This window comes from Eleutherodactylus coqui, chromosome 2, assembly GCF_035609145.1.
Source record: "Eleutherodactylus coqui strain aEleCoq1 chromosome 2, aEleCoq1.hap1, whole genome shotgun sequence".
In the NCBI taxonomy this organism is placed as follows: Eukaryota; Metazoa; Chordata; class Amphibia; order Anura; family Eleutherodactylidae; genus Eleutherodactylus; species Eleutherodactylus coqui.
In genome coordinates, this window is record NC_089838.1 from 114,995,176 (window position 1) to 115,022,378 (window position 27,203).

The 27,203-nt window shown below is 41.4% G+C and overlaps 1 protein-coding gene across 2 annotated transcripts in view; it reads left to right on the top strand.

Annotated features, from left to right (window-relative positions):
• SLC17A8 (solute carrier family 17 member 8) overlaps window positions 1–26,682 on the top strand; it is a 45,964-nt gene extending 19,282 nt beyond the window's left edge. The window contains exons 6-12 of one of the 2 annotated variants that reach the window (XM_066589844.1): window positions 96–182; window positions 4,740–4,879; window positions 6,584–6,733; window positions 10,948–11,080; window positions 13,914–14,024; window positions 19,772–19,899; window positions 26,218–26,682. In XM_066589844.1, coding sequence (XP_066445941.1) covers window positions 96–182; window positions 4,740–4,879; window positions 6,584–6,733; window positions 10,948–11,080; window positions 13,914–14,024; window positions 19,772–19,899; window positions 26,218–26,559 — 1,091 coding nt within the window. In that variant the 3' untranslated portion in view covers window positions 26,560–26,682. The remainder of the gene's footprint in view (window positions 1–95; window positions 183–4,739; window positions 4,880–6,583; window positions 6,734–10,947; window positions 11,081–13,913; window positions 14,025–19,771; window positions 19,900–26,217) is intronic. The other variant, XM_066589845.1, reaches the window with a different exon arrangement.
• The last annotated feature ends 521 nt before the right edge of the window (window positions 26,683–27,203 follow it).

Consider the following 27,203-nt stretch of genomic DNA (forward strand, 5'->3'; position numbering starts at 1 on the left):
GATAAAACTGGTTTGGTGAATTATTCAGCTTCTGAAAAAGTGCAACTGCTATAAAAACATCAAATGCTGTTTTATCTGTTATGTTACCCTTGCAGGATCCTATGCTGGTGCAGTAATTGCGATGCCATTAGCAGGGATACTTGTACAATACATTGGTTGGTCTTCTGTATTTTACATTTATGGTAAGGTTTGTTTAACCTATATATTTTCATATCCTAACTAGAAAAAAATACATTGTATTCATAATTTTTCATGTAAAACATGTTGCCTAGTGCCCAATAGAGGAACTGCACAGTAAAATATCAATATTTGCAGATGATACAAAATTATACAGGATAATTAATACAACAGAGGACAATGTATGGCTACAAACAAGCATAGATAAACTGGAGGCTTGGGTAGAAAAATGGCAAATGTATTTAATATTGATAAATGTAAGGTTAGAGGGAGGGCAGGAGAAACGGATGACACCAATATACACTAAATAGGGTACAGCTAGGGAAAAGTCATGAAAAAAAGACCTGGGGGTACTGGTGGACTGTAAATTAAACTGGAGCAATCAATGCCAGTCAGCTGCTGCAAAAGCAAATAAAGTCTTGGGTGCATTACCCCTTCAGTGGTGGGTTTCTTACCACCCTGTCAGACTTACCATGTCAGGTTTTTAATTTTCCAGTCGCGTTCCAAAAGCCATAACTTGTTTTTTGCGGGACAAATTGTATTTTTTGATGGCATCAGTTTTGGGTTTATATAATGTATTGCATAACTTAAAAAAAAAAAATTTGTAGGGAGATTGGGGGGGAAAAAAGAAATTCTGCCATTTATCTTTTGGATTTTATTTTTACGGCATTCAGCATGCAGAATAAATAATGTGATAACATTATTCTCTGAGTCAACACGATTCCGGCGATACTAAGTTTATACAGTTTTTTTTTTTCTTCCTATTTTTGTACATTTAAAACATTTTTTTTCTCTTAAAAGTTTGCTTTTGTGTTACCACATTCCAAGAGCTAAAAAAAAAGATTATTCAAAGACCCCTAGAATCTTAATTTTTTTTATAAACGGAGCTGTGTAAGGGTTTTTATTTTGCGGGTTGAGTTGTACTTTTTATTAGTACCATTTACTGATCTGTGCAGAATTTTGATCACTTTCTATTCCGTTTTTTGTATGGTGAGATAGGCTAAATTAGCTATTTTTGCCACATTTTAAATTCTTTTTTGTCCATGCCGTGCACCCTGTAGATTAACCTCTTCCCTGCAGTGTCGGGGTATGTATGAAGAGAGATCGCGGCGCAACCTCTCTTCATACAGTGTGAGTGTCAGCTGTTTATTACAGCTGATACCAAGGGGCAATAACTGCAATTGTACAGCATTACATCATACTGCAGGAGTGACCAAAGCACAGCTAGTTGTGGTCTCCCAGGGGGCTTAAAAAAAGAAGTAAAAATAAGATCAATAAACTTTTACTAATTGTAAAAAAAAAAAGTAATAAAAGTTTAAATCCCCCCCCCTTTTGCCATATCTGTAATAAAAAAATATAAATCATAAAAGAAAAATACATATTTGGTATCGCTGCATCCGTAAAAGTTAGATTTATCAAAGTAGCACATTATTTACTCCACAAGGTGAACGTCAGATATGCACTTTTTAAGTCACCCTGTCGTCCAGAAAAAAATGCAATAAAAAGCGAACAAAAAGTCGTATGTATTCCAAATTAGTACTAACATAAACTATAGGACATCCCACAAAAAATGAGCCCTCGCACATCTACGTCGACAGAAAAATAAAAAAGTTATTGCAGAAAAAGTACTACAGCAAAAAAATATATATATACAAGTTTAGTATCGTAGTAATTGCACTAACCCATAAAATAAAGTTATTGTGTCATTTTTGTTGCAGTTTGTGCACCATAGAAACAAAACAAACTGAAAGATGGTGGAATGTCAGTTTTTTTTCATTTTACTATACTTAGAATTTTGTAAATTTTTATCAGTACATTATATGGTACTTTAAACAGCACCATTGAAAAATACAACTCATTCTGCAAAAAATAAGCCCTCATGCAGCAACGTCGATGAATAAATAAAGGAGTTATGATTTTTTAAAAGGAAGGGGGGGGGGGGGACCAAAAAAGGGGAGGGCGGTGGAAGGAGCAGCAGCATTAAGGGGTTAAATAATGTACTAAGTTCCTTCTGTGGGTCATTACGAATGCAGGGATACCACGAGTAATTTTGTTTTTCATTTTAAATTTTTTACAAAGTAAGGCCTTAGTCACACGGGCGTTTTTTCCCGCCATTTGCGGATTGCATGACGGATGCGCATCCGCAAATCGCATGACCGGGGCTGAAAAATCGCCCGAAAATACTGCTCCTAGCCGCGTTTCAATAGAAACGGGCCGGAGCTGTCCAGCGCATTGAATTCAATGGAGATGGCAATAGAGCCGGCTCCATTGAAAGCAATGCGCTGCGGGCGATCGCGGAATGAATTTTCGGGAAGGGCTTAAATATATAAGCCCTTACCTGAAATTCATCCAGAAATGTGTAAAAACAAAAAAAATATATATACTCACCTTGTCCCGGCAGACGGAGTTCAGCCGCGGCCGGCGGCAGTTCTCCTGAACTGCTCTCTGTAGTATTCAGCAGCCGGGGATTTAAAATCCCCGCCTGCTGAATGAGCTGCCTCTGATTGGTCACAGCCTGACCAATCAGAGACAGCTCTCACTCACACCCATTCATGCTGAATGAGCTGCCTCTGATTGGTCACAGCCTGACCAATCAGAGGCAGCTCTCACTCACACCCATTCATGAATTCATGAATGGGTGTGAGTGAGAGCTGTCTCTGATTGGTCAGGCTGTGACCAATCAGAGGCAGCTCATTCAGCAGGCGGGGATTTTAAATCCCCGGCTGCTGAATACTACAGAGAGCAGTTCAGGAGAACTGCCGCCAGCCGCGGCTGAACTCCGTCTGCTGGGACCAGGTGAGTATATATATACTTTTTTATTTTTACACATTTCTGGATAAATTGCAGGGAAGGGCTTATATATTTAAGCCCTTCCCGAAAATTCATCCCGCGCTCGCCGGCAGCCCATTGCTTTCAATGGAGCCGGCTGTATTGCCGGCTCCATTGAATTCAATGGGCAAACATCGTTCTTCTCTGCCACAGCTGTTGCAGCTGTGGCAGAGAAGAATGATTTGTCTAGTATATGCTCTCAATGGGGTCGGCGCTGCTGCCGCCGGCCCCATTGAGCGCATATAGAGAAGAGAACAGGAATCGCAGATCGCAGATAGGTGTCCGATACCATTGCACAGCAATGGTTTTATAAAATCGCCGGACGCATGCGCATGCGCAAATCGCGTGAAAAAACGCCCGTCTGACTAAGGCCTAAGGGAGGAAGTTGGTGTTTAGGCGTTTTTAATTTTTATTTTTTTATCATTTCTTTAAACTTTAAAAAAAAAATTTCTCTTTAGGGGACTTCCACAGAGACCTATCAGGACCCCCTGATCATATTGCGGGGAGTTGGTGGTGACAGCCCTTTACATGCTGCAGTCACATAGACTGCGGCATGTAAAGGGTTAAACAGCAGAAATAGGAGGTTTCTCCATTCTCTGCTATAAGAGCTGGTGTCCAGCTTTCTTCTGACAGTCGAGCACCAGCTCTCCCTGCCACGGGGCTCATTGGCCAGCTTCTGACAAGCCGATGGTCTCCGTGGCAACCTGTAAACAAAGCAGCGCAGGAGTTTAAAAAGAGAAGCGGGAAGTTGCCGGCAGATCGGTTCTATCTTGCTGCTTCTTTTTTTTAAAGTCCTGCACTGTTCTCTGTGGGACGGTGCAGGCAGATCACAATGCCACAGCTTATGGCATTGTGCTCTGCAGGTCCCATAATGAAACATAGCCCGGAAATCTTCTGGGCTATATCATTATGGGCAGTGGCGCTCGTCCCGGAAAATTTCCGGGCGTGCCACTAAAGGGGTTAAGTGTTCATGTCTCCTGCAACACAACCACAAGTTCACTGAAGCATTACTCAGTTGCCTTTGAATTCAAAGGGGCCATGCATAGTTATGTCGGGTTCTCCAGAGTGACAGGCATTTTTTGTAGCTGTTCTTTTAGGGCTCCTGCTCACGGGCAGACATTTGGTGCTGAAATCACGGTCGGTGTCTGCACCGCGGATCTGCAGCAAATGCGCCCATAGCATGCTATGAGAAATCGATTTTTCCTGCACACTTGCGGAAACCAATTGCAGTTTCCTCAAGCGTAGGAAAAATCGCAACAATACCCATTTTTCCGCGGATTCCGTGCAGATGGCTTCCATTGAAGTCAATGGAGGCTGTCCGATCTGTGGCCCATCCGCAATGACATTGCAAAAAGGTTGCGGATTCCGCGTCATCGCTAGGTGATGGCACGGGAAAAGCAGGAGTTTAAAGAAGAAATCTGTACTGCGCGTGTCCGACGAAAGTAAGCAGGTAGGCGCAGATGCTGCTGCTCCCAGGGCCGGATTCTGTGTGCAGGAGCCCTTACTTTGGCTATTAGATGAGGGTTCTGAACAAGAGACCCTCCCTACTCAGGCAAGACAGCATTTATAAACAGGTTTTCTAAGCCACAAAATTCCTTTAACTAGATACTTAGAAACAATCTTCTATACAGTAGATCCATGCATTTTTGGTATTCTTTTTCTTATACTGAACTATAACAATAAGTAAATTCTGTTGTAGTGAACATATTAACACATAAACTACCTTCATGCAGGAATGTTTGGAATGATTTGGTATGTGTTCTGGTTGCTACATGCCACAGAGAGCCCAGCTGCACATCCCTCTATTTCTGCTGAGGAAAGATCATACATTGAGACCAGCATTGGAGAAAGTAGTAGTTTAGTTACTAGCAGTGTAAGTATAATGTTCATATATAACGTGTACTCAAAGGAAATGTATTCATTTTATGTCAATGAGCTATTTCTGACATTTATTAAGGATGCCGTGGTAATGTAGCCCTATGGATTAGTGTAGTGTGTATATGCATGTACTAGTATGTGTCCAGTTGAAGGCTCTGAATACATTCATTTTGACCAATCAATCAAGATGCCTAGTTTGCAAAGCCATAATTCTTTTATCCAATCCCGACTAAACTGATGCAAACAAGCTAGTTTTCTTTGAAGCTAAGCATATTGTGGATTGTAATGTTTAATTGAATGGCTAATGGATGTCCTAAGTATGTGATATTCTGAATTTTCGTAATTAGAAATCTGAGTTATTTCAGTTTGAACAAATAGCACATTTTTATTGTATAATGAAAAGATTTGCCATTTTCTAATATGCTTTGCACATCAATTCTTCATTTTTTACAGGATATCTGCTTGAAATCACTGAATGGGAATCTTCATTGTGGATGCAAAACTGTCCTGGTCATGTGGTGGACACACAGCTTGTCACAGTAAAGTTATTAGAGCTCTGACTTCTAATGAGCCCTTCACCTGTGTCGGTACTGGTGTATCTTGTCTCCAACGGAACTGTGGGTGGAGACAAGGGCTTGTCCTTGAGAGTAGTAGGAAAGGGCCAGGCTAACAGCAGTACACTCCCCTCTGGCATGTACGCTCCCCGCCAGACTTCAATCTCCAGTTTTGACGACCCTGTCACTCTGTCCCCCTGGCGGGGTGGCATGTCCGCTCAGCACCTCCTGGCTGCCATGCTGCGGTCCCAGCTGAAGCCGGGTCCCCTCTTCCATGCCTGCTGTGACTCATCCGTGCGATGCTCTGCTGCCTCATCGCTCCATTAGCTGTCTCCCCGGGGCTCCCCCTCCATGCTATGGTGGTCCTCGCTCCATCAGCTGTCTCTCCGGACTCCCCCCTCCATGCTCATGGTGCTGTCAGTACCCCACTTTGATTCTCCCCGGTGGCGCTAATATATCTTCTTATGTGCGGCCGGTCCTCCGCTGCAGCTCATAACGCTGTTTCTGTCCCCGTCAGGTGTCAATCGGTGTGTTTTGCTGGCGTCAACCTCTACATGCTGTAAAAGGCAGTGTCAGCAATGTAGCCAATCCACTGCTAGGGGCGTTCTCTTGGACTCCAGCAGGACAAACCCTTGTCTCCACCCACAGTTCTGTTAGAGACAAGATACACCAGTACCACCTGTCTCATCATGACATGACCAGGAATGATTTGTATTCCCTGGAAAGAAATAATGAATGTTCTCACTCAATGACTGCAAAAAGAAAAGAGGTAGTTTACAACAGAATTTATGGTGTGTATCAGCCCACGAAGGCTGTATTTACATGTCTGATAACTCACACATTTTGGGTGTTGCGAGAAGCACAAAACTCACACGAAAATAGAACCCATTATTTGCAATGTGTCTATTTAGATGAATGATGCTGCTAGACAGAAGAATAGCTTGTATGTCCTTGTTTCAAGTGAGTCTTACACGAAATTATTATGCATGCAAATGTGCGGTCTTCCTGACATCACACAGCACACGGATGGGCTGCCTTAATGCTGTGTGATGCAAGTTGGGCCCGAGAACTTTAGGCGCAACTCGCTATCGACACTGTAAATACAGAATTACAATTATTCAGTAATTTTCTGTTTATTTTTCCAGAAATTTAAGACACCTTGGAAGAAGTTCTTCACCTCAATGCCAGTCTATGCAATCATAGTTGCAAATTTCTGCCGGAGTTGGACTTTTTATTTACTGCTGATCAGCCAGCCTGCTTACTTTGAAGAAGTGTTTGGCTTCCCAATAAGTAAGGTATAAAAGTTTACTTTATTCAAATTTGAGAAGATTACTAGTAAATACTGTATATGCAGCAGAAGAGGGAATTGTGCCGTAAATATCTATAGAATCTAGTCTGCAGGACCTGGTAAAGCTGCTGGAGTTGTTCAAAGGAGACTAGTACCCCATTAATATATAGATGTTCCAATGTGGTAATTCCTAGGTTCACCCAGAACGGCTTATCTGGAAGATTCACTAGGTGTGGGAGCGCTCTATTTTCCCACAGAGGGGTTTCCAAAGGGGTATCTACATATTTAGTCAGTGATTTACATGTCTGCCACACTCCAACCGACAATTTATGAAGTTAGCATCTGCCTGGCCAGTAAATCTGGTTTCTCCGGAACGATCCAGAGGGAGATTTCGGACAAAAAAACCATTGGGTGGTGTCAGAGTTTGGGAGGGGGAACGTTCGACAACCAGTGACGAATATACTTAACTTGTCCGGCCAAATAATACAGCTTAAAACCTGGTAGCGCCATGTCTTTAGGGCACTGTAGGGTCTCCATACGAAGCTTAGCTCTAGATTTCCCCCAAATGAAGGATACTACTGATGAGTTGGTCTTATTGAAGAATTTCTGCGGTATGATTGTGTCTGCGTGTTCTAGGCAATATAGGTACTTGGGGAGAACAATCATTTTAATAAGATTTATTCTACCGGCCAAAAATAGTGGCAGGGTGCTCCATGTTTTGAGCTTATGTTACAGAGACGTTAATAGGGGAGCAATTTTCAGGTCAAAGCTCAGAGCGTGATCCTTAGAGATATAAATCCCGAGATAGTTTAATTGGGAAGTGACCTATAGGTTGTAGAATACCTCTCCTACCTGCCAACCCTCGAGTCTCAGGGGCATAAGAAAGCAGATTTCTTCCAGTTAATGCGTAAGCCTGAAAATCTCCCAAACCCATCTATTAGAGAGATAGCAAGTGGAAAAGTGCGCCTAGGTTCAGACATATATAATATTAAATCATCTGCGTACAAACTTATCTTATCCTCTCTAGATCCAATCTCAATGCCCTTGTATGACACATGTTGCAGAATTATTAGAGCCAAAGGCTCTATGGCAATAGCAAACAGGAGGGGGGAGAGCAGGCAGCCCTGCGGGGTGCCCCTGTGTAATGAGAAGAAGGTGGAAGTCTGACCATTCACCATGACCATGGCTACCCCAGACCTATACAGAATAGAAATCCACTTAATAAATGATTTTCCAAATCCAAATCTCCAAAGTAACTTTTTTAAATATAGCGACTCGACAGAAACGAATGCCTTAGCAGCGTCTAATGAAGCCCAGGCCCAATCTGACCCCCACCTCCAGGCCACCTGCGTAACTACTTGTGTCCTTCTAATATTATCTGAGGTAGACCTTTCTGGAATAATACCTGCTTGGTCAGGATGTATGATTTTTTTTATAGCTTGATTTAGGCAAAAGGCCAATGTCTTAGTGAGGATCTTATAATCAGTGTTTAACAGCGAAATTTGCCTATATGACCAACAGTCCTCTGGGTCTTTATTGGGCTTTAAAATGAGCACTATGCTAGCTTCTGAGTGGATTCTGGGAGGCGACCCTCCTCAAATATATATTTGTATAAAGAAAGCAAATATGGTACGATTCCTTCCCTATATTGTAAATAGACCTCCAGCGGTAGACCATCTGGTCCCAGGGTCTTTTTTAATAAAAGAAATTGAGGCTCTAAAGCAACCTCTGAGGTAGGGCTTGAATGCCTCCAACACCAGAATATCCTTAGAATATCCTCAGGGCAGCCCTCAAGCGCCTCATAATATATTTGAATCTGGTCCGGTATACGATGATTAGGGCCAAGCAGTGAGAGCCAGAATGGTGTATTTTCCATCTCCTGGGGGCAACTAGACCATGGTCTTTCAGGACCAACCGATCGGTGAGTGATCCGATACTCCTCTAGGGAGGAAGTCTATGGAATTAATTTTTGGGAATAAGGAAAGGGATCCAAATATATAACCAATATGGCTAAGGGCGTGGTTGTGGGCAGCATGAAAGGAAAATTCTTGTTGGGGGTGAAATACACGCCATAAATCCAGCCACCCTAGTACCGAGATTATCGAGGCCAGCCGAGTCACGCCCACATCTCCTCCCCTCTAGCCACCCCCATCAAATCTATCTAGGGATGGATCCATAATCATGTTCATATACCCCATGCAGATAATTGTTGCTTCTGGCGAGAATGAGTCAAATGAAATACCATCAGCCAGTAGGGCCGTTGATGCCGGGGGAGGGTTATAGTCACCGTCATCACATTTACTGTTTTTATGATGCAGATAACAGGAAAAGCTGCATTTGTTTTATCCTAGATATAACAAGAGCTGTGCTGTCTGAAAAGTGCTCAAATAATTTAACTAAAAAATGACCATATATAATGGGGCCATACAGTGGTGATCAAATATGCGTTAATCATAGATGTTACTTTTAGATATCGTGGTTTCAGTTTTGCTATTATGTAACGAATTATATTTTTGTTGAGCCTCTCCTTTATAGTGGAGTCAGAAACACTAATATTACTGTAAGCTGAAGAAGTGTACAGTACCTAGTAGAGAACTAAAGGGACATGTGCCCTGGTGCTGAGACCCAGGGGAAGAGGGCATCAACAAGTCACTTTGGCCAAGGTATTCAGCAACAGGGCAGTGAATTTAAAAGGGGTAGTCCCATATCATTAATCAACACTCATTATGTCCAATAGGTGAAATGGAGCAGGTCACCAGTTTGCTTCCTGTGTTCAAAATGAAACACTGAAGATATATCTTCCTTGTTGTAAGGGCCCTTTTAAAAGAAATGATAATTGCTAGTGAATGGAGGTGGAGCGGGCTAGGGATCATTCCGGCACATCCAACTCCATTCAAAGCAAACAGGCAGTGGTTCATAACTGAATGGCTGCCTGTTTACATGGACCAATCCATAATTCAGTTTTCTGCATGCATTTTTGTTTGAGTCAGGGCATGCATTTACAATGATAATAGTTCCAATTCCTGATGGATGCGGGAATCTGAACGATTTAATCGTCCCGTGTAAAAGGGCTCTAACTTCACACTGTACAGTCTGCAGTCGAGGCTACTAACCACCATCCAGCCACTGTTCTGCAATTCATCTTCATAGGACAGCTTCTAGACATGCTCAGTAGCTTAGAAGCCATTCTATAGAGCTGACTAGCTCTTCTATTTTTATAGGGTTTCTCAGGATTGCCAGTATACTACCTCTAAGGGCCCTTTCACACGAACTAACCTGCATGGTGCAGAGTGCTTGACATTCGTCCCAGCGATGATCATTCCTGTGCTTTTACGCAGGAACAGTCAAGGCTCAGTGAATAGAAGTGGAGTCATTCATAGATTAACAACTGCCTGTTTACACGGACTGATCATAGTTTAGTTTTTATGCATGTAAAAACTGAACGATGAACGATAAGTGAACGAATTAAAGTTTGTCGTTCATTCGGTGCATGCGTTTACACTGAAAGATAATCATTCAGATTCTTGCTAGATCGCAGGAATCTGAATGATTATTGGCCCATATAAAAGGCCAGTCCAGATTGTAGAGTCTGCACCCTCTGCATCTTGGCAGGTGAAGGCAAACTGTAATAGGTGGTAGAAAGGAGGTATTGAGCTACAGGGAGGACTGAAAAAGGCCGAATGGGGGAGGGAACAAGGCAAGAACTAGCACAATTGGACGAACCATGCAGGCAGATTTTTATGGTGACAATGCTATGCCTCTAGCTTATACAAGGGCAGGTGTGTGCACATTCAGGTTGTCAATAAGAAGGCGAGGTTCTGCCCAGAGAAAACCAGGAACAAGCCAGCCACACAAGTTAAACAGGAGGTAAAACAGGGAGATGGGAATACCTCTTTAATCTTTGCTCCAAGATGAAGTAAAGCTCTCGTACTATACAGTTCTGGACTAGAGAGCTCTGCAGTTCTTTGGAAGTGACTTACTCTAGCTTTCAAGTAATTTTGTCAAATCAGCTATTCTTGCAAGTGTTCACCACTGTTTCAGTGCTTCTTTTCTCATAGGTTATACCTTTGGATAACTGTATTTCTCAAATAAATATTATACTTTAAGTCCTGTCTTTTGTGTGTTTGTGTAGGTTCTATTTGTCTAATATTACATTATTATTTAATAACCCTTTCAGAATTGCCCTAAACCTTCATACTAGCATAATCTTCTGTTTCTTAGGTTGGTCTTCTCTCTGCAGTTCCGCACATGGTAATGACAATTATTGTACCCATTGGAGGACAGTTGGCAGATTTGTTAAGAAGCAGGCAAATACTGAGCACCACAACCGTAAGAAAAATCATGAACTGTGGAGGTACTGGATTATTACATTATGGTTCTCTATTTGTACTGTCTATATATTTAGTAATAGTAAAGAAATCATTAGGTAGGCATTTGAGTAATTATTTTAAAGTTGAAAGGTTTAACTTGAGCATCACCAACTTTGACATTTCTAGTATATTAACAGGAAATGTTGTGACATCATGGAGACATATGGGGGTAAGGCCATTGACACTTAAGCACTCCATGCAACTCCTATCAATGCACTCCTATCAATGCAGGCGAGAAGGTTGCTTGGAACCGATTAGCTAGGCAAAGTCAAAATTTCTGCAAAGAAAATAATATTTCCCCACAGCTGGTTAAGGTTTACTGGGTGCAGTAAAGCAAGAGTGTCTCAAATCTCTTTCAGTCAGTATTCATACATTACGGAAACCAAAGAATGTAATGTCAGTTGATAAGTGATCGCCACTCCAAGAATCCCAGACACAAGTAGCAATCTTCTATGCAGATATCTTCCTCACAATTAGACCTGTCGGCTTACAAAGCCATCTATTATCCCTAATACAGAGGTAGAGGACAGGAAGTAGTGCAATAAAGCCTTGGCAACAAGAGAAGTATGGGTATGTCCCTTTTATTATACTCAAACGGTAAGGTTAAAGCAACATAAAAGCAATCCAACATGGAGAGTCCTCCTCTGCCCTCTACAATAACATTATTCCATCAGTATTGCTATGTTATTCTTCCACCAAAAAGTTGTGGTAAACCCTTCTAGAACCTTAAATAGGGCTACAAAGTACACATTAACTTTATACGATCTATGAGGACCGCAAAAAAAAAAGGTTTGATTTCAACATCATTGTTCAAATCCTTTGAAAAAAGAGATCCAACATTTTATATCCCCTGCATTGTTCTCCTGCTTTTAACTGACTTTTAATTATACACTCTCCGAGGAAACACAACTTTTCCTATTACACAAAACTTTAATCCCTATGGGGAACAACCAGGAGGCCTCCAGTATATAGGGTGGACTCTCTGTAAAATGAAGGTTAGAGTGGAAGAACACATGTACAAAATTCGTATCGGATTGGAAACTTGTAGCGTTTCACTTAAAGGGGTTGTCCCGCGCCGAAACGTTTTTTTTTTTTTTTTAACCCCCCCCCCCCGTTCGGCGCGAGACAACCCCGATGCAGGGGTTAAAAAAACAAACCGCTCAGCGCTTACCTGAATCCCGGCGGTCCGGCGTCTTCATACTTACCTGCTGAAGATGGCCGCCGGGGTCTGCTCCCTCCGTGGACCGCAGCTCTTCTGTGCGGTCCATTGCCGATTCCAGCCTCCTGATTGGCTGGAATCGGCACGTGACGGGGCGGAGCTACACGGAGCCGGCATTCTGCACGAGCGGCTCCATTGAAGAGAGCAGAAGACCCGGACTGCGCAAGCGCGGCTAATTTGGCCATCGGAGGGCGAAAATTAGTCGGCTCCATGGGAACGAGGACGCTAGCAACGGAGCAGGTAAGTAAAAAACTTTTTATAACTTCTGTATGGCTTATAATTAATGCACAATGTACATTACAAAGTGCATTAATATGGCCATACAGAAGTGTATAGACCCACTTGCTGCCGCGGGACAACCCCTTTAATTACAAAAAGGTTTATGGTAGTTCCCCTAAGGGATAAAAGTTTGGGGTAATAGAAAAAGTTGTGTTTCTGTTGCGGCACTCTGCCCCCCGAGCGCCAGATGGGGTGCCCTGATCTTCCCGCACCCCACTGTCCCTGCCTACTTGCCTCGGCCCTGGCTAACCCCAGGCGGCCAACTGGGCGGCGGTCCCTGCGCTGGCTAGGGACCTGGCGACTACCTAGATGGAACTACTAACAGGGGACAGAGTGCCGACAGAAGAGGCAGGTGGAACAGACCAACAAAACTTACAAGCAGACTAAGGCTGGAGATGGAGCTCACAGGCAAACTGACAGGCTACTGACGAGCAACTAGAGCAGACTGAGACAGACCTGACTAGAGGCTAGCAGAACCAATAACTGGCAGTGAGCTCAGGTCACTGCCAGCCTTTTAACTTAAAGCCTCCGCCCAGGGGCGGAGAGTGGGAGGAGCCGACTCTCCCACTGTTGCATATGGAAGGTGGAGGAGAGCGGGTGGCACCCTACGGGCGGACACGCCCACGCCTCTGCATGCTGGCTGCTCCACGCCACCGGGAGAGCCCCGACAGCAGAGCTCCGGGACGCCGAAGCCGACATCGGAGCGCCGCGCGCCGGCCGCGGGACCCAGCGCCGCCCTGCATGGTAACAGTTTCCTTGGTGAGGGTGTAATAAAAAAGCAGTTAAAGTGGGAGAGAAATACAGTGGATATATAATGTTGGATCTGAGCAACGATTTTGATATCAAACCATTTTTACAATCCTCATAGGTCATATAAAGTTGCCACATCCAGACTGCAATTGAATGCAGAGGTGGCTAAGATTAGGAAAACAGCTGAGTTTGCTGTGCTACACTTTTTCTATAACTCTCATAGAAGTGAATGTATGAAAGACTCCTATGGCAGTAATAGAAACAGAGTAGCACAGGGAGCGCGGATGTTTCTGTAATCCCAGTCACCTTTGCACTCAATGGCAGCTTGGATAGAACGGCCTTGGGCCACCTTACCAGGCAGGATGGGTCGAAGGGGCCTCCATTCTCAAGATAGGTGCAGGTTCCAGATGTGAAATCCATATCTATTAGATATTTATTCTGTGGAAATGCCATAAATATCTAAGATGGGAATGTCCCTTTAATATTCAGATATGGCTGTGTACAGTAAAGGATTTATTTGAAGCCAAGTAACCTATAAATAGTAATCATTTTACCATATTTATGTGCAGGATTTGGAATGGAGGCCACTCTTCTGCTGGTGGTTGGCTTTTCTCATACGAAGGTCATTGCAATTTCTTTTCTCATCCTGGCTGTGGGGTTCAGTGGTTTTGCTATATCAGGTGGGAACTGCTATTTTGTTATTGAGTCCACTTACTACTATTAAATGTTTATGCTATTAATATTAGTATGTCTTTAGTGTAAAATAACAGAATCCATTTTATTTAATCATCTTTTATGGCTAGGTTACTTGGTAGTATATAGTTGCATATAGCCCTTATGGCAGTATTGCTACATGTTCGTGAGTTGTCATGATTGAAATTCACTTTAGTAGTAAGTAGATTTATAAATAATCCCTTAAATCAATCAATCAATCTATCTATCTGTATACTATCTATATGTAGACTACCTATCTGTATGCTATTTATCTGTCTTCTATTTATCTGTATGCTATCTATCTATCTGTATTCTATCTATCTACTACTATCTGTATTCTATCTTTCAACTACCTATCGCTATTCGATCTATTAATCTGTATACTATCTGTCTGTAATCTATCTATCTGTAGACTACCTATCTATCTATAGACTATCTATCTGTAGACTATCTATCTATCTGTAGACTATCTATCATAGACTGGTAGAGTTGAAAGGGACCTCCAGGGTCATCGGGTCCAACTCCCTGCTAAGTACAGGATTCACTAAATTATCCCAGATGTCTGTCCAGCCTTTGTTTGAACACTTCCATTGAAGGAGAACACACCACCTCTGTGGTAACCTGTTCCATTAATTGATCACCCTCTTGTTTTTTCTAAGGCCCATTTACACGAGCAGATAATTGCTCAAACAACAGTTGAGCGATTATTTTGTTTAAAAAATAATTGGTATTCAGTTATTCTCAGCTACTTAAATGCCAATTATGTATGTTAATGAAGCCTTCCTGAGCACATGCAAATAGCCCGAGGCTATTAGCTGTGCTCAGATCCTTTGTTCTCCGCAGGGGAAACAATGCTATCAGCATCCCCCCCCCCCCTGTGGAGAACTGGAGAACTACTGATAAAAATGATTGCGAAAAGAGCCCGAAATGCGGGTGCCCCGTGTCCATTTACACGCACTGATTATCGCTATAACAATCGTCGATGAGCGAAGTTTTAGCGTTAATCGTCCAATGTAAATGGGCCTTTAGTCCTTCCTTGTGCAAATGAGAATAGGGCTGATCCCTCTGCACTGTGACAGCCCTTCAGATATTTGTAGACAGCTATTAAGTCTCCTCTCAGCCTTCTTTTTTGCAAGCTAAACATTCCCAGATCCTTTAACCGTTCCTCATAGGACATGATTTGCAGACCGCTCACCATCTTGGTAATCCTTCTTTGAACTTGCTCCAGTTTGTCGGTCTTTTTTAAAGTGGGGTGCCCAGAACTGGACACAGTATTCCAGATGAGGTCTGACTAAGGAAGAGTAGAGGGGGATAATTACCTCACGTGATCTAGACTCTATGCTTCTCTTAATGAATCCCAGAATTGTGTTTGCCTTTGTGCATGCTGGATCATACTGTTGACTCATGTTCAGTCTATGATCTATTAGTATACCCAAGTCTTTTTCACATGTGCTGCTGCTTGGCCCAATTCCTCCCATTCTGTATGTGCTTTTTAATTTTTCTTGCCCAGATGTAGGACCCTGCATTTCTCCTTGTTAAATACCATTGTTAGTCGCCGCCCACTGTTCAAGCTTTTCTAAATCCTTTTGAATACTCTCTCTCTCTTCCCTAGTGTTAGCTATCCCTCCTATTGACTATCTATCTATCTGTAGACTACCTATCTATCTATTAGTAGAGTACAGATCTATCTGTATACTATCTATTTATGTATCTGTATTCTATCTACTATCTATTTATCTATCTGTATACTATCTATGTAATATCTATCTATATTCTATCGACTACCTATCTATCTGTATTCTATCTATCTGTATACTATCTATCTGTAGACTATCTATCTTAATATTTGTCTGTCTGTCTATCTATCTATCTTAAAACATGAATTAGCTGGAATCTGTGAGTCCAATAACATGCATTTACAAGCTTGGCTATAGATCAATCACAGTTGTTTGAACTTTTAGTGCTCTTTTACTATGCTGTTAGATATTACTACCTTGTTGTGCACTTTCATTTTTGTTGTTTTAGTTGAGTTCTCTATAACCTCTTAAGAACCAGGGTGTTTTGGCCCTAAAGGACCAGATATTTTATAGGGGATTTTACTAGGGATGAGCGAGCGTACTCGGAAAAGCACTACTCGCTCGAGTAATTTGCTTTATCCGAGTATTGCTGTGCTCGTCCCTGAAGATTCGGGTGCTGGCACGGAGCGGGGAGCTGCAGGGGAGAGCGGGGAGGAACGGAGGGGAGATCTTTCTTTACCTCTCTCCCGCCCGCTCTCCCCTGCTCCCCGCTGCGACTCACCTGTCAGCCGCAGCGGCACCCGAATCTTCAGGGACGAGCACAGCGATACTCGGATAAAGCAAATTACTCGAGCGAGTAGTGCTTTTCCGAGTACGCTCGCTCATCTCTAGATTTTACCCATGTGGTGGTTTTGCTGCCCTGTTTTTTTTCTTCAGCTACTAAAATGATTTTTGCAGTGTTTTTTTTCCGGTGACATATCAGTATTCTATCTATTTATCTATAAATTATCAATCTGTAATCTGTCTATCTGTAGACTATCTATCTGTAGACAGTCTATCTATCTACAGTATCTGTAGGCTACCTATCCATCTGTAGACTAGCTATCTGTAGATCTTTTTTTAATGAATATTTTCACAGAATTTTTTTTCTTCAGTTTTTTAGTTCCATCAGGGTAAAAGGTAAAAAAATTTTTTTTTCTAACTTATAGTTATTAATTTTTAAAATTAGTATAATTACACTAAAATAAAATCCAGGAATTGGATATATATATTATATATATTTGGTATAGTGTTGGATTACAGAGCGCATATGGCGATGGTTTTGTTTGGCGTCGGTGGTCGGTCATTTTCTTTTTTTATATATATTTCTTTTTTTATTCTGGAATTTTTTTAAACTTATTTTTTAACTATTTTTTTCAACATCTATGTTCCGTATGACATCATATCAGACCTCTGGAGCTCATTCACGTTGTCTGTTTTTTAATTTCCCCCATTTCCACTGTAGTTCGGGCATCCAACGGATCCCAAGTTACAGGGCAAAACATCCCCCTGCATTCACAGTTGCCACTAACAGAGTTGATCTGGGTCTGCTTGGACACTGCAGCTCTGCCTTGGCAGGGGGCACCCAGTGATCCCAGGGTCGAAGAGAGGAAGTAACACTTCCACTTTCTCTTTTCACCACATAGCACTGACTGAGCTTTATGTACCCTGGAAAAGAGAAGGCAGAAGTGGTTAAAAACTGCTTGTGCCTTCTCCTCGGTGTCCTTCGCTGTGACCTGCTCCTGCTATATTGCAGGAGCTTTAATCCCAAGTCATATTTTTCCTATCAGCTGGGATTAAAGCCCAGGACAAAGCACTATAAATTTACAGTGATTGGTCCTTAAAGGGTTAAATGCATTTTTTACTTACTGCTTGAATTAATTCATGCTAAACAGACATCTTCTCCTCATTGCATCCTTGAATTATTCTATATCACTGATGCTGAAAAAGATAATTCAACACGATTCGTAATTAGGAATTGTAATTAATAATTAGAAATTGTAATTAAATGTCTGTCAGTGTTGCCTTCTGTTTTCTCTATTTTCTCTAAACAAAAACACAAATATTCAAGCCTTGTTATAATTAATGAATGTTGTGCTTGATAACATCTGGGTAATCAGCCAGTTGGAGATCTGTGATTCTAAAATATAGATAATATTGGCTTCGCTGTGTTGTCTTCTTGCCAGGTCTACAATGTGATGCTGATTAGTAAATCACTGAGCATAGATGGCAGGGGCTGCCACAATACATGATAATCTTTCTGTATTTTATTATGGTATCTGAAGCAAGTACATTATTGCATATTGGTAATATCTGTGTGAGAAAATTAACCCATTTAGGACCAGCCACAGTAAATTTACGGCGGCTGGTCCTGGGCTTAGAGCACTGCCGATAGTAAAATTACAGGATGTATGGAGTAAGCCAGGCAGCAAGTAAATTCCTTTTATTCCTCCATAATACAAAAAGACGGCGACGTTTTGGCTTCAACTGAAGCCTTTCTCAAGCCCAGTGCTGCCATACGTTACTTGGATAGTAAAATTACGGCGGTGCTTTAAGTCTTCTGCCTCTGCAATCAGTCAGAGTCAGGAACAGGTTATCAGCTGTTAGTGACAGCTGATAACCTGGAGCAGAAGGCAGGAGGGGTTTTTAACCCTTCCTGCCTTCTGCTTCCCCGAAATACAGTGCTCCATGAGCACTGTATGGGGAAAGTGAAAGTAACATGTACTCAATACGGGAGCCTCGGGGGGTCATGTAACCTCCTGGGATTCCCTGCTACTGCAGAGCTGGAGGGTCATACTAGACCCTGGCAGCTCTGCAGGTGACTAATGTCACCACAGGGGTTGCTTTCCCCTGTAACTAGGGCTCCTATGGAAGCCCTAGCTACAGTGGGAAAGTGTCAAATAAAGAAAAAAAAATGTGAATGTCCCCCAGAGGTCTTAAATGACATCATGGGAGACATACATAGTAAAAAACACAATTACATAAATAAGTAAAACAAAATAACAGAATAAAACAACAATACATACATAAGAAAGAGAATAACACAAAGCTGACGCCAACAAAAACCGTCGCCGCATGCGCCCTGTAAACCAAAACCATACATACTATATATCAAAATGTCCGAAACAAATAGAGGAACCTATGCCCATACTTTATTTTAGTGTAAATATAAAAATCATTTTTAAAAAATATATAAATGTTAAAAAAATGATTTTTTTTAGCTTCTTATCCACAATAAAACTAAAAACTAGGAAAAAAAATCAGTGAAAAAGATATTAAAAAGTAGTCCTATATGTCAAGGAAAAAAAGAATGCAGCAAAAATAATTTTGGCAGCTAAAGGAAAAAAAAATAGAGCAGTAAAACCGCCACATGGGTAAAATCCCTAAAAAGTGTCTGGTCCTTAAGGTACAAAACAGCTTGGTCTTTAAGGGGTTAAGTGTAGTATACTGCAACAAAAGTGGTGCCAATATATATATATTTTTAGACTTTTAACAGCATAAAAACAAATATGTTTAATGCATACAGAAAACGCAGTGTGAAGGCTCCCTAAGGTTATGTTCACAACTGCATTGGAGGCTCCATTCAAAACTCCAGCACACATCCGGCAGAAAATGCCGGACAAAATAGCGTAGCATGCTGTGCTATACTGTATGGTAAAATGACAAAGGGCATGACCGAAGCATGAAAGATGAGTTATGGATAATGGCATCCGTCAGGCACTGTTTGTGCCCATCACGTGCTAGATCCAGCACTTCAATTGTTAATATTGCATTTGAATCCTCTATGGAGCTGAACAATAGAAAACACTAAAACAATCCTGAATGAAGCCCTACATGTAAAATATCTGCAAAAAGTTTGTGTTTGATTGTTTTTATGTTTTGTCTTATTGCAAATGTTCATTGAAAGGTGCAAAAAGTGTCCAACTCAGAATCTAAGAGGATTCCTAAATACTGACAACCCCTGAATATTTTATTACACTGCAAAGTGTTGTGCATGTTAACATTGATTTCCCTATAGAATTCAGAAATCCTACATTCAAAACCATGAATGTACCATATAGAGATAGTATGCAATATAAGGTGGTGTATAATATAGTTATATATATCTGTTATATCAGTTACTAGTCTTTATTAGCCAAACTACTTTTTTGTTGTAGGTTTTAACGTAAACCATCTGGATATTGCACCAAGATATGCCAGTATACTGATGGGAATATCTAATGGTGTTGGAACCTTATCTGGCATGGTCTGCCCACTGATTGTTGGTGCTATGACAAAGCATAAGGTAAAAGTTCTGTGCAATGTCATTGTAGATGCAGGATGCGCTGATGCTATTGTAGATTTGATCGGATGGCAGCAATATCAGACATTACGTTAGGATACTGGGACCGGTGTTGACATTTTGACATCTGGGCACCATTCTTAGTTAAAGTATATGACATAGTCTAGAAATGGATTCGGAGTCAAGCGGCTGAGACAATCTGGATGAATATTGTTACTGAAACAAGTGAAGTCAACAGTCTAGGTTTGGTACACATATAAGCAGTAGTAAATCGCAAAGTGAGGCAGATATGTAGTCAACAAGCAATCCAAGTTTGATACGCAGATAAGCAGAGGTAGATTGAAGTATGAGGCAGTACAGAAGCAATGAGCTAGGCTAATGCAGGAAGCCCAATAATGTGGCAAAGGAGGAAGTGCTAGGCTTTTATAGGCAGTAGGAGGTGAGATTAATTCGGCAATCAAGGCATGAATTTCAAGGAGCAAGGTAATTGGTCCACAGATTCTATGAAATGAGCTGTCCAGTAATTCAGCGGGGAGAGCTACTGCCTGGGACACAGGAGACTCCAAGTTTAAAGGGGTGTTTCGGTGACATTAAGTTATCCTCCAGGATAAGGGATAACTACCTGTTCCGTGTGGATTGGACTGCTGAGGCCCCCAAGAGACTGACAAAATGTATGGAACTGCAGCACACATGCTTGGTTACCGCTTCTTTCATTTCAATAAGAGAGCCTAAGATTGCTGAGGACTTGAACTCAGCTACTTCAGTGCTCCCATTGAAATGAATGGTGGATGCGCATTTCCACTCCATTCTATTTGCCAGTCTCTTGGGGGACATGGAACCCCGTTCTGTCGATCAGTGAAGGTGCCAGTGGCTTGACACCCACCAATATCCTGTGGATACAGGATAACTTAATGCCACTGAAATACTCCTTTAAATCCTAACTAATTATTGGAAAGTTGCATTTAGTTTCGCTTAAAGCAGATTAAAACCGATTTTCTTTTAGCTGAACAACCCCTTTAACCTGTAAAGATTAATAATAACTTGCTACTTTCTCATCATGCCATCAACTCATTTAAAATATTTATCCAATTCTGAGCGTGAAGATGCTTGGCTCTATCGAAAATTATTTTTATTTATGATGTAAAAAATATGTATTGCTTTTTTGTTGCATTCGACTTTTTATTTTTTTTTCATTTAAAAGGCTGTTTTACCCTTAACCTTTTTGTGCCCATTGGGAGCTAAGCCCCTGTGAAATGGTGTACATGTATGGCATATAGATGGCACAGGTTCAGGAGCCAAGATAGATAGTTTTGGTACTGCAGAAAAAAGTTATCATGTGATTTAGACTGCATGCTGAATGCTGTACAAAAACACCCCACAAAACAATGGCAGAATTGATGTAACATAGTATGTTGGGTTGAAAAAATACATATGCCCATCTAGTTCAGCTTATTACCTCCCCTTCCCCAATGTGGATCCAGAGTAAGGCAAAAGAAACTCCAATGGGGTAGAAGCCCATTTTCCTCATTAACCCCTTCATGACATGGCCTATTTTGGCGTTGAGGACCAAGCGATTTTTTGGTATTTTTCCATCTCCATTTTTCAAAAGCCATAACTTTTTTATTTTTCCGTGGACGCGGCCGTATGAGGGCTTGTTTTTTGCGTGGCGAACTGTAGTTTTTATGGATGCCAATTTTGGGTACATAGACTATATTGTAATTTTTTTTTTTTTTTTAATGATAGAGAGAGAAAACGCATCAATTCTGCCATAGATTTTTTTATTTTTTTTTTACACCGTTAATCATGCAGCATAAATGAGACTTTCCATTTTTTCTGCAGACCGGTACGGTTACAACGATACCAAAATTCTAACATTTTTTTTAGGTTTTCCCACTTTTCTGCAATAAAAACCCTTTTTTTTGGAAATCTTTTTTCTATTCTAAATTGCTGCATTCAAAGTCACGTAACTTTTTTATTTTTTGATGTACAGAGCTCTATGAGGGCTTATTTTTTGCGAGACGAGCTGTAGATTTTATTGGTACCATTTTGGTGTACATACGACTTTTTTGATCACTTTTATTGCGTTTTTAGTAAGGCAAAATGCTAAAAATGAGCATTTTGCCTCAGTTTTTTAGCTTTTTTTTTAGCGTTTTTTTCGGTGCACAATCAAAAGCATGTGCAACTTATTGTACGCATTGTTACGGACGCGACAATACCAAATATGTGGGGTTTTATTTTTTTTTACCTTTTTTTATGCTAATCTGAGAAAAAGCATAAAAAATGGTTTTTTTACTCTTTTTTTTTACATTTTTTTTAATTCATTTTTTAAATCTTTCTTTTTTTTACACTGTTTGTGTCCCTCTGAGGGACTTTAACCACTGTCCTGATGATCGCTGGTATAAGGCATGGCAGAGCTACTGCTCTCCCATGCCTTATCGCTCATACAGCGATCTCAGGCATAGGCAATACAGGACGCCAGTGTCTGGCGTCCTGTTGCCATGGTGACAGGCCGGGCTCTCGCAATGACATCGCGAGTTCCGTCCGGAGACACAGAGGGAGCCGCGCTCCCGCTGTGAACTCTTTCCCTGCCGCGATCTACTTAGATCGCGGCAGGGAAGGGGTTAAAAGTGGCGGGCGCATCTCCGATGTCCCCCCGCTGCTGCAGCGAGACGCCGGCTGTGACTGACAGCCGGCTCCCGCTGCGGGATAGCGCTGGATCATATGTGATCCCCCGCTATCTCCAGGACGTAAGTTTACGCCCTGTTGCGGGAAGTACCCCGCTCCCAGGACGTAAACTTACGCCCTGCAGCGGGAAGGGGTTAAATAGGAAAAAAATTCCTTTCTGACTTCAAGCCTGACAATCAGAATAATCGCTTGATCAACAACCCTTGTGAAGTAATCAGCGATCATAACATATAATATTGTAATGCTCAAGAAAGGCATCCAGGCCCCTCAAACTCTTATATCGAATTCACCATCACCACCTCCTCAGGCAGAGAGTTCCATAGTCTCACTGCTCTTACAGTAGAGAACCTACTTCTATGCCGGTGTAGAAACCTCCTTTCCTCTAGACATAGTGGATGCCCCCTTGTTACCGTCACAGTCCTTTGTATAAACAGATCATGGGAGTGACCTCTGTATTGTTCCCTGATATATTTATACATAGTTATTAGGTCACCCCTCAGACGGCTTTTTTTTTAAACTACATAATCCCAATTTTGATAACCTCTCTGGATATTGTATTCCTTTTTTTGTACCCGCTCAAGCTCCGTTATGTCCTTCTGCCCCAAACTGTACACAATATTCAATGTGTGGTCTAACCAGTGACCTGCAAAGAGGAAGAACATTGTTCTCGCCATGTGCTCCTATACCTCTGTTGATGCACTTTATGATCCTATTTGCCTTGGCAGCAGCTGCCTGATTGTACCAGTTAAGTTTACAGTTAGCTAAAATCCCAATGTCCTTTTCCATGTCAGTGTTCCTCGGTGGTTTCCCATTTAAGCCTTATTCAGATGACCGTATACCCACAGCTTTTGTAGATGCATTCAAAAATCCTAACCAACTAAAGCATTGGATTCCAATGTATTTATTCAAATGAACAATTTTTGGGCGTGTAAAAAAAATCATGCCAAGAAAAATAAGACATCAGCAACCGAAAACGGCGACTGATTTTATACGCAGCGTCAAAAAATACGTCTTGCCTTATTTTTTGACGAGATAGGCTAGAAGCTCCCATAGACTTCTATGACAACTGAAAAAAGGGAGGGGGAGAGAGTTTACTTGCGTCCAACTTTGTGAAAAGAGGACAGCTAGCTCTATTTAAGCATTAACAGTCATTCTGAGGATTTCTGCCGATTGAGGGATTTCCGCGCAGCAGTGTATTTTCTTGCCATCGCGCAGCAACCGCCCATGACACAATCAGAGTATGTACCATTAATAACCACCCTCTGCTTTCTATCACTGAGCCAGGTACTTACCCACTTACATACATTCTCACTTGGACCAAGCATTCTCTTTTCATATACCAACCTTTTATGAGGCAAAGTATCAAACACTTTGGAAAACTCCAGATATACAATATCCAATGACTCTCCTTGGTCCAGTCTAGAACTTACCTCCTCATTTAAGCTGATCAGATTGGTTTGACAAGAGCGACCCCTCATAAACCCATGCTGATAGGGAGTTATACATTTATTTTCCTTGAGGTTCTCCAGGATAGCATCTCTCAGAATCCCTTCAAACATTTTACCCACAATAGAAGTAAGAAAAAACTATTTAATAGATTTACCTTCTCCTCATCACCCTCTACAATTTTTGCAACTTTATCTATTAAAAAGCCAACACTTCCAGTATTTAACTCTAAACTGTTCTTTAATATAGAAATAGTAAAACGATTTTTCATTCTTCTTGTCAATGAGTCTCTCTAAAAGAGAAAGAAATTGAGGCATGCTGCGATTCTGTGTGGGCTACGCACAGACGGCTCCCATTGCAGGCAGCCTTAGGAGATCCGCAGGTTTCAACTTTCCAGTTTATATCCGGATCGTTAAAGTCTCCCATAATAATTCCCTCATTGTGATTTGCAGCTTCATCTGTTTGCCTCAGTAATAGATTTTGCTGGCTTCTGTTATATTTGGTGGCCTACAGAAAATCCCTATGAGGATTTTATTATTGTTTTTTCCTTCATGTATCTCTACCCATAGAGACTCCACATGTTCATCTCCCTCACATATATCCTCCCATAGTGTGTGCTTTAAACAGGATTTTAGATAAACCCCTCCCTCTTTCTGCTTTTTATGATCTTTTCTAAACAGATTGTAACCCTGTGTTCTTTCACCCTGCCCATCCAAAAAAGTAAAAGTTATATAAAACATTATATGTTCTCCAAAATGGTACCACTGAAAACTACAGCACACAACAAGCAAGGCTTCATATAAATAGGTTGATGGAAAAGTTTAAAAGGTTTTGGCTTTTAAAAAGTGAAAATGAAAATCCCCCCCAAACCATTGTGTCTTTAAGTACCAAACTAGGCCACATCCTTACAGGGATGTACCTTATGCTGCTGTCACCGTGGGCAGCATAAAGTAAGGAGGGTCATCCTGACAAAATATAAGTCCAGTTTATTCATGAGGGGCTGATAGCGCCACCCATCCACCACGATTGGCAGTTTTCTCAGTATGTAGTGTAATAGCTAGAAAACTACCAAACATGGAAGGTTGGTGAGGCTACCTCATGAATAAGGATGCATTCACACTACGGTTAGTCTATCCAGCACATTTCCATTTCTCTATTTCGTCTTAGTAACAGAAAAATGGAAACAGATGCTTCAGTTTTTTATTAATTTATTTAAATGTGTTTCCCAGTTTCACATTTGTCTTGTGTCTGCTTCCATTCTGTTATATTTCCTTTAATTGCCAGAAAATAGCACTGCAAGGGAAAAAATTGAGGAGAAAATGAAAACATTTATTGAAGTTTTTCTATTACTAAAGACAGAACAGAGAAATGGAAATGTGCTGGATAAACAAACGGGCGTGTGAATGCACCCTAAGCTTAACTCATTTCTTGCTGGGAGCTGCAAAAGAAGCCTGTAAATTCTTAAAAGCCAATGCACATTACCTGAAATCAGCATGTCTGTCATCATAGAATGGTAGAGTTGGAAGGGACCTCCAAGGTCATCAGGTCCAACCCCCTGCTCAGTGCAGGACTCACTAAGTCATCCCAGACAGATGTCTGTCCAGCCTCTGTTTGAACACTTCCAATGAAGCAGAACTCACCACTTCCCATGGTAACCTGTTCCACTCAATGATCACTCTCACTGTCAGAAAGTTTTTTCTTATATCTAATTTGTGTCTCCTCCTTTTCAGTTTCATTCGATTGCTTCTAGTATTTCCTTGTGCAAATGAGAGCAGGGCTGATCTCTCTGCAGTGTGACAGCCCTTCAGGTATTTGTAGACAGTTATTAAGGCCCCATGTGCACAGCTAGTGCGGATGAGAAGGGAGAGCTGTCAGGTCTAATAGATAGGCTCATCGCGGCATGCCGATTTGAATCCCGCAAGCAGAAAATAGCTATGATTCTCCGCTCGTGGACGCTGCCGCTGCGCTTCCCCAATGCAAATTTTAACCCATAAGATCATTCCATCACCCTTCAATGCCAAGCAATTCATTTTTGCCTGTATTGATGGAGTTTAGAAAAAGAGTGATTTTCATTGTATGAATACATCCACCAGCCTGTTTGCTGCATATGTCAGATGAGTATTACTGTGCATTGTGTAATTTTGGGACAAAACAATATATTTTAATGATATTGCCTTTATTTTTTTTTAGACTCGTGAAGAATGGCAAAATGTATTTCTAATAGCCGCAATAGTCCACTACAGTGGTGTTATATTTTATGGCATTTTTGCTTCAGGAGAGAAGCAGGACTGGGCAGATCCAGAGAGTCTTAGTGAGGATAAATGTGGTATTATAGACAATGATGAGCTGGCGGAAGAGACTGAGCTTAATAATGAATCATTTACTAGTCCAAGTAAAAAGACCACTTATGGTGCTACCATTCAGAGTAATGAAGTCCGCAAGGCTGGCTGGAGGAAACAGAAAGGCATGACCCAGGACTTTGATGAACAAACATCCTACCACTATGAAAATGGAAATTTTCAGGACTCCTAATTGTGCAGGAGCTGTTGTTATGTGCAAGTTTCGTTAACCGGACCTCCATGAAGTATTACTATGAAACTAGTTTGACTGGTTGATCGTTTCTAAATGTTTATGAGTTGAAAAATGTTGCCCAGTTTCCCCACAAAATATATTGATTTCCTATACCATCCCATGGTATAGTGCACTTTGATAGTAGTCTCACTGTTTATGCTATGCAACATTAATCTGCATGATTGTGATAAGGATTACTGTGTCTCTTCTTAATAGCTTCATGTTTAAAGAAGCACTCCAGCAACAATATTTTGCCTATATAGTGCAGTATATGCTATTATTAAAGAATAAGGTAGAGGCTCTGGTGTACATCTGCTTTAGTGCCATTTATGGGTTGTCTATCATCTTGGTTCCTTCTTCTGCTCTGATATGGCTCCTCCAATACATTTACCCATCATGTCTCTAACTTTGCAGAGATAAAGTGGGCAGAGTCTCATCACACCGCACTTGCTCTGCTATGAGTCCAATCTAAGGGCACCAAGTCATAGATCAGTGACCTTCCTGTAACTCGTATTTGTAGTTTCAGGGTATCTCATGTGATGCAGCCTCACACTGCTCTACCTGCCTTCTGCTTGGGATAGGTTTCTCCCCCAACTATTACAAGC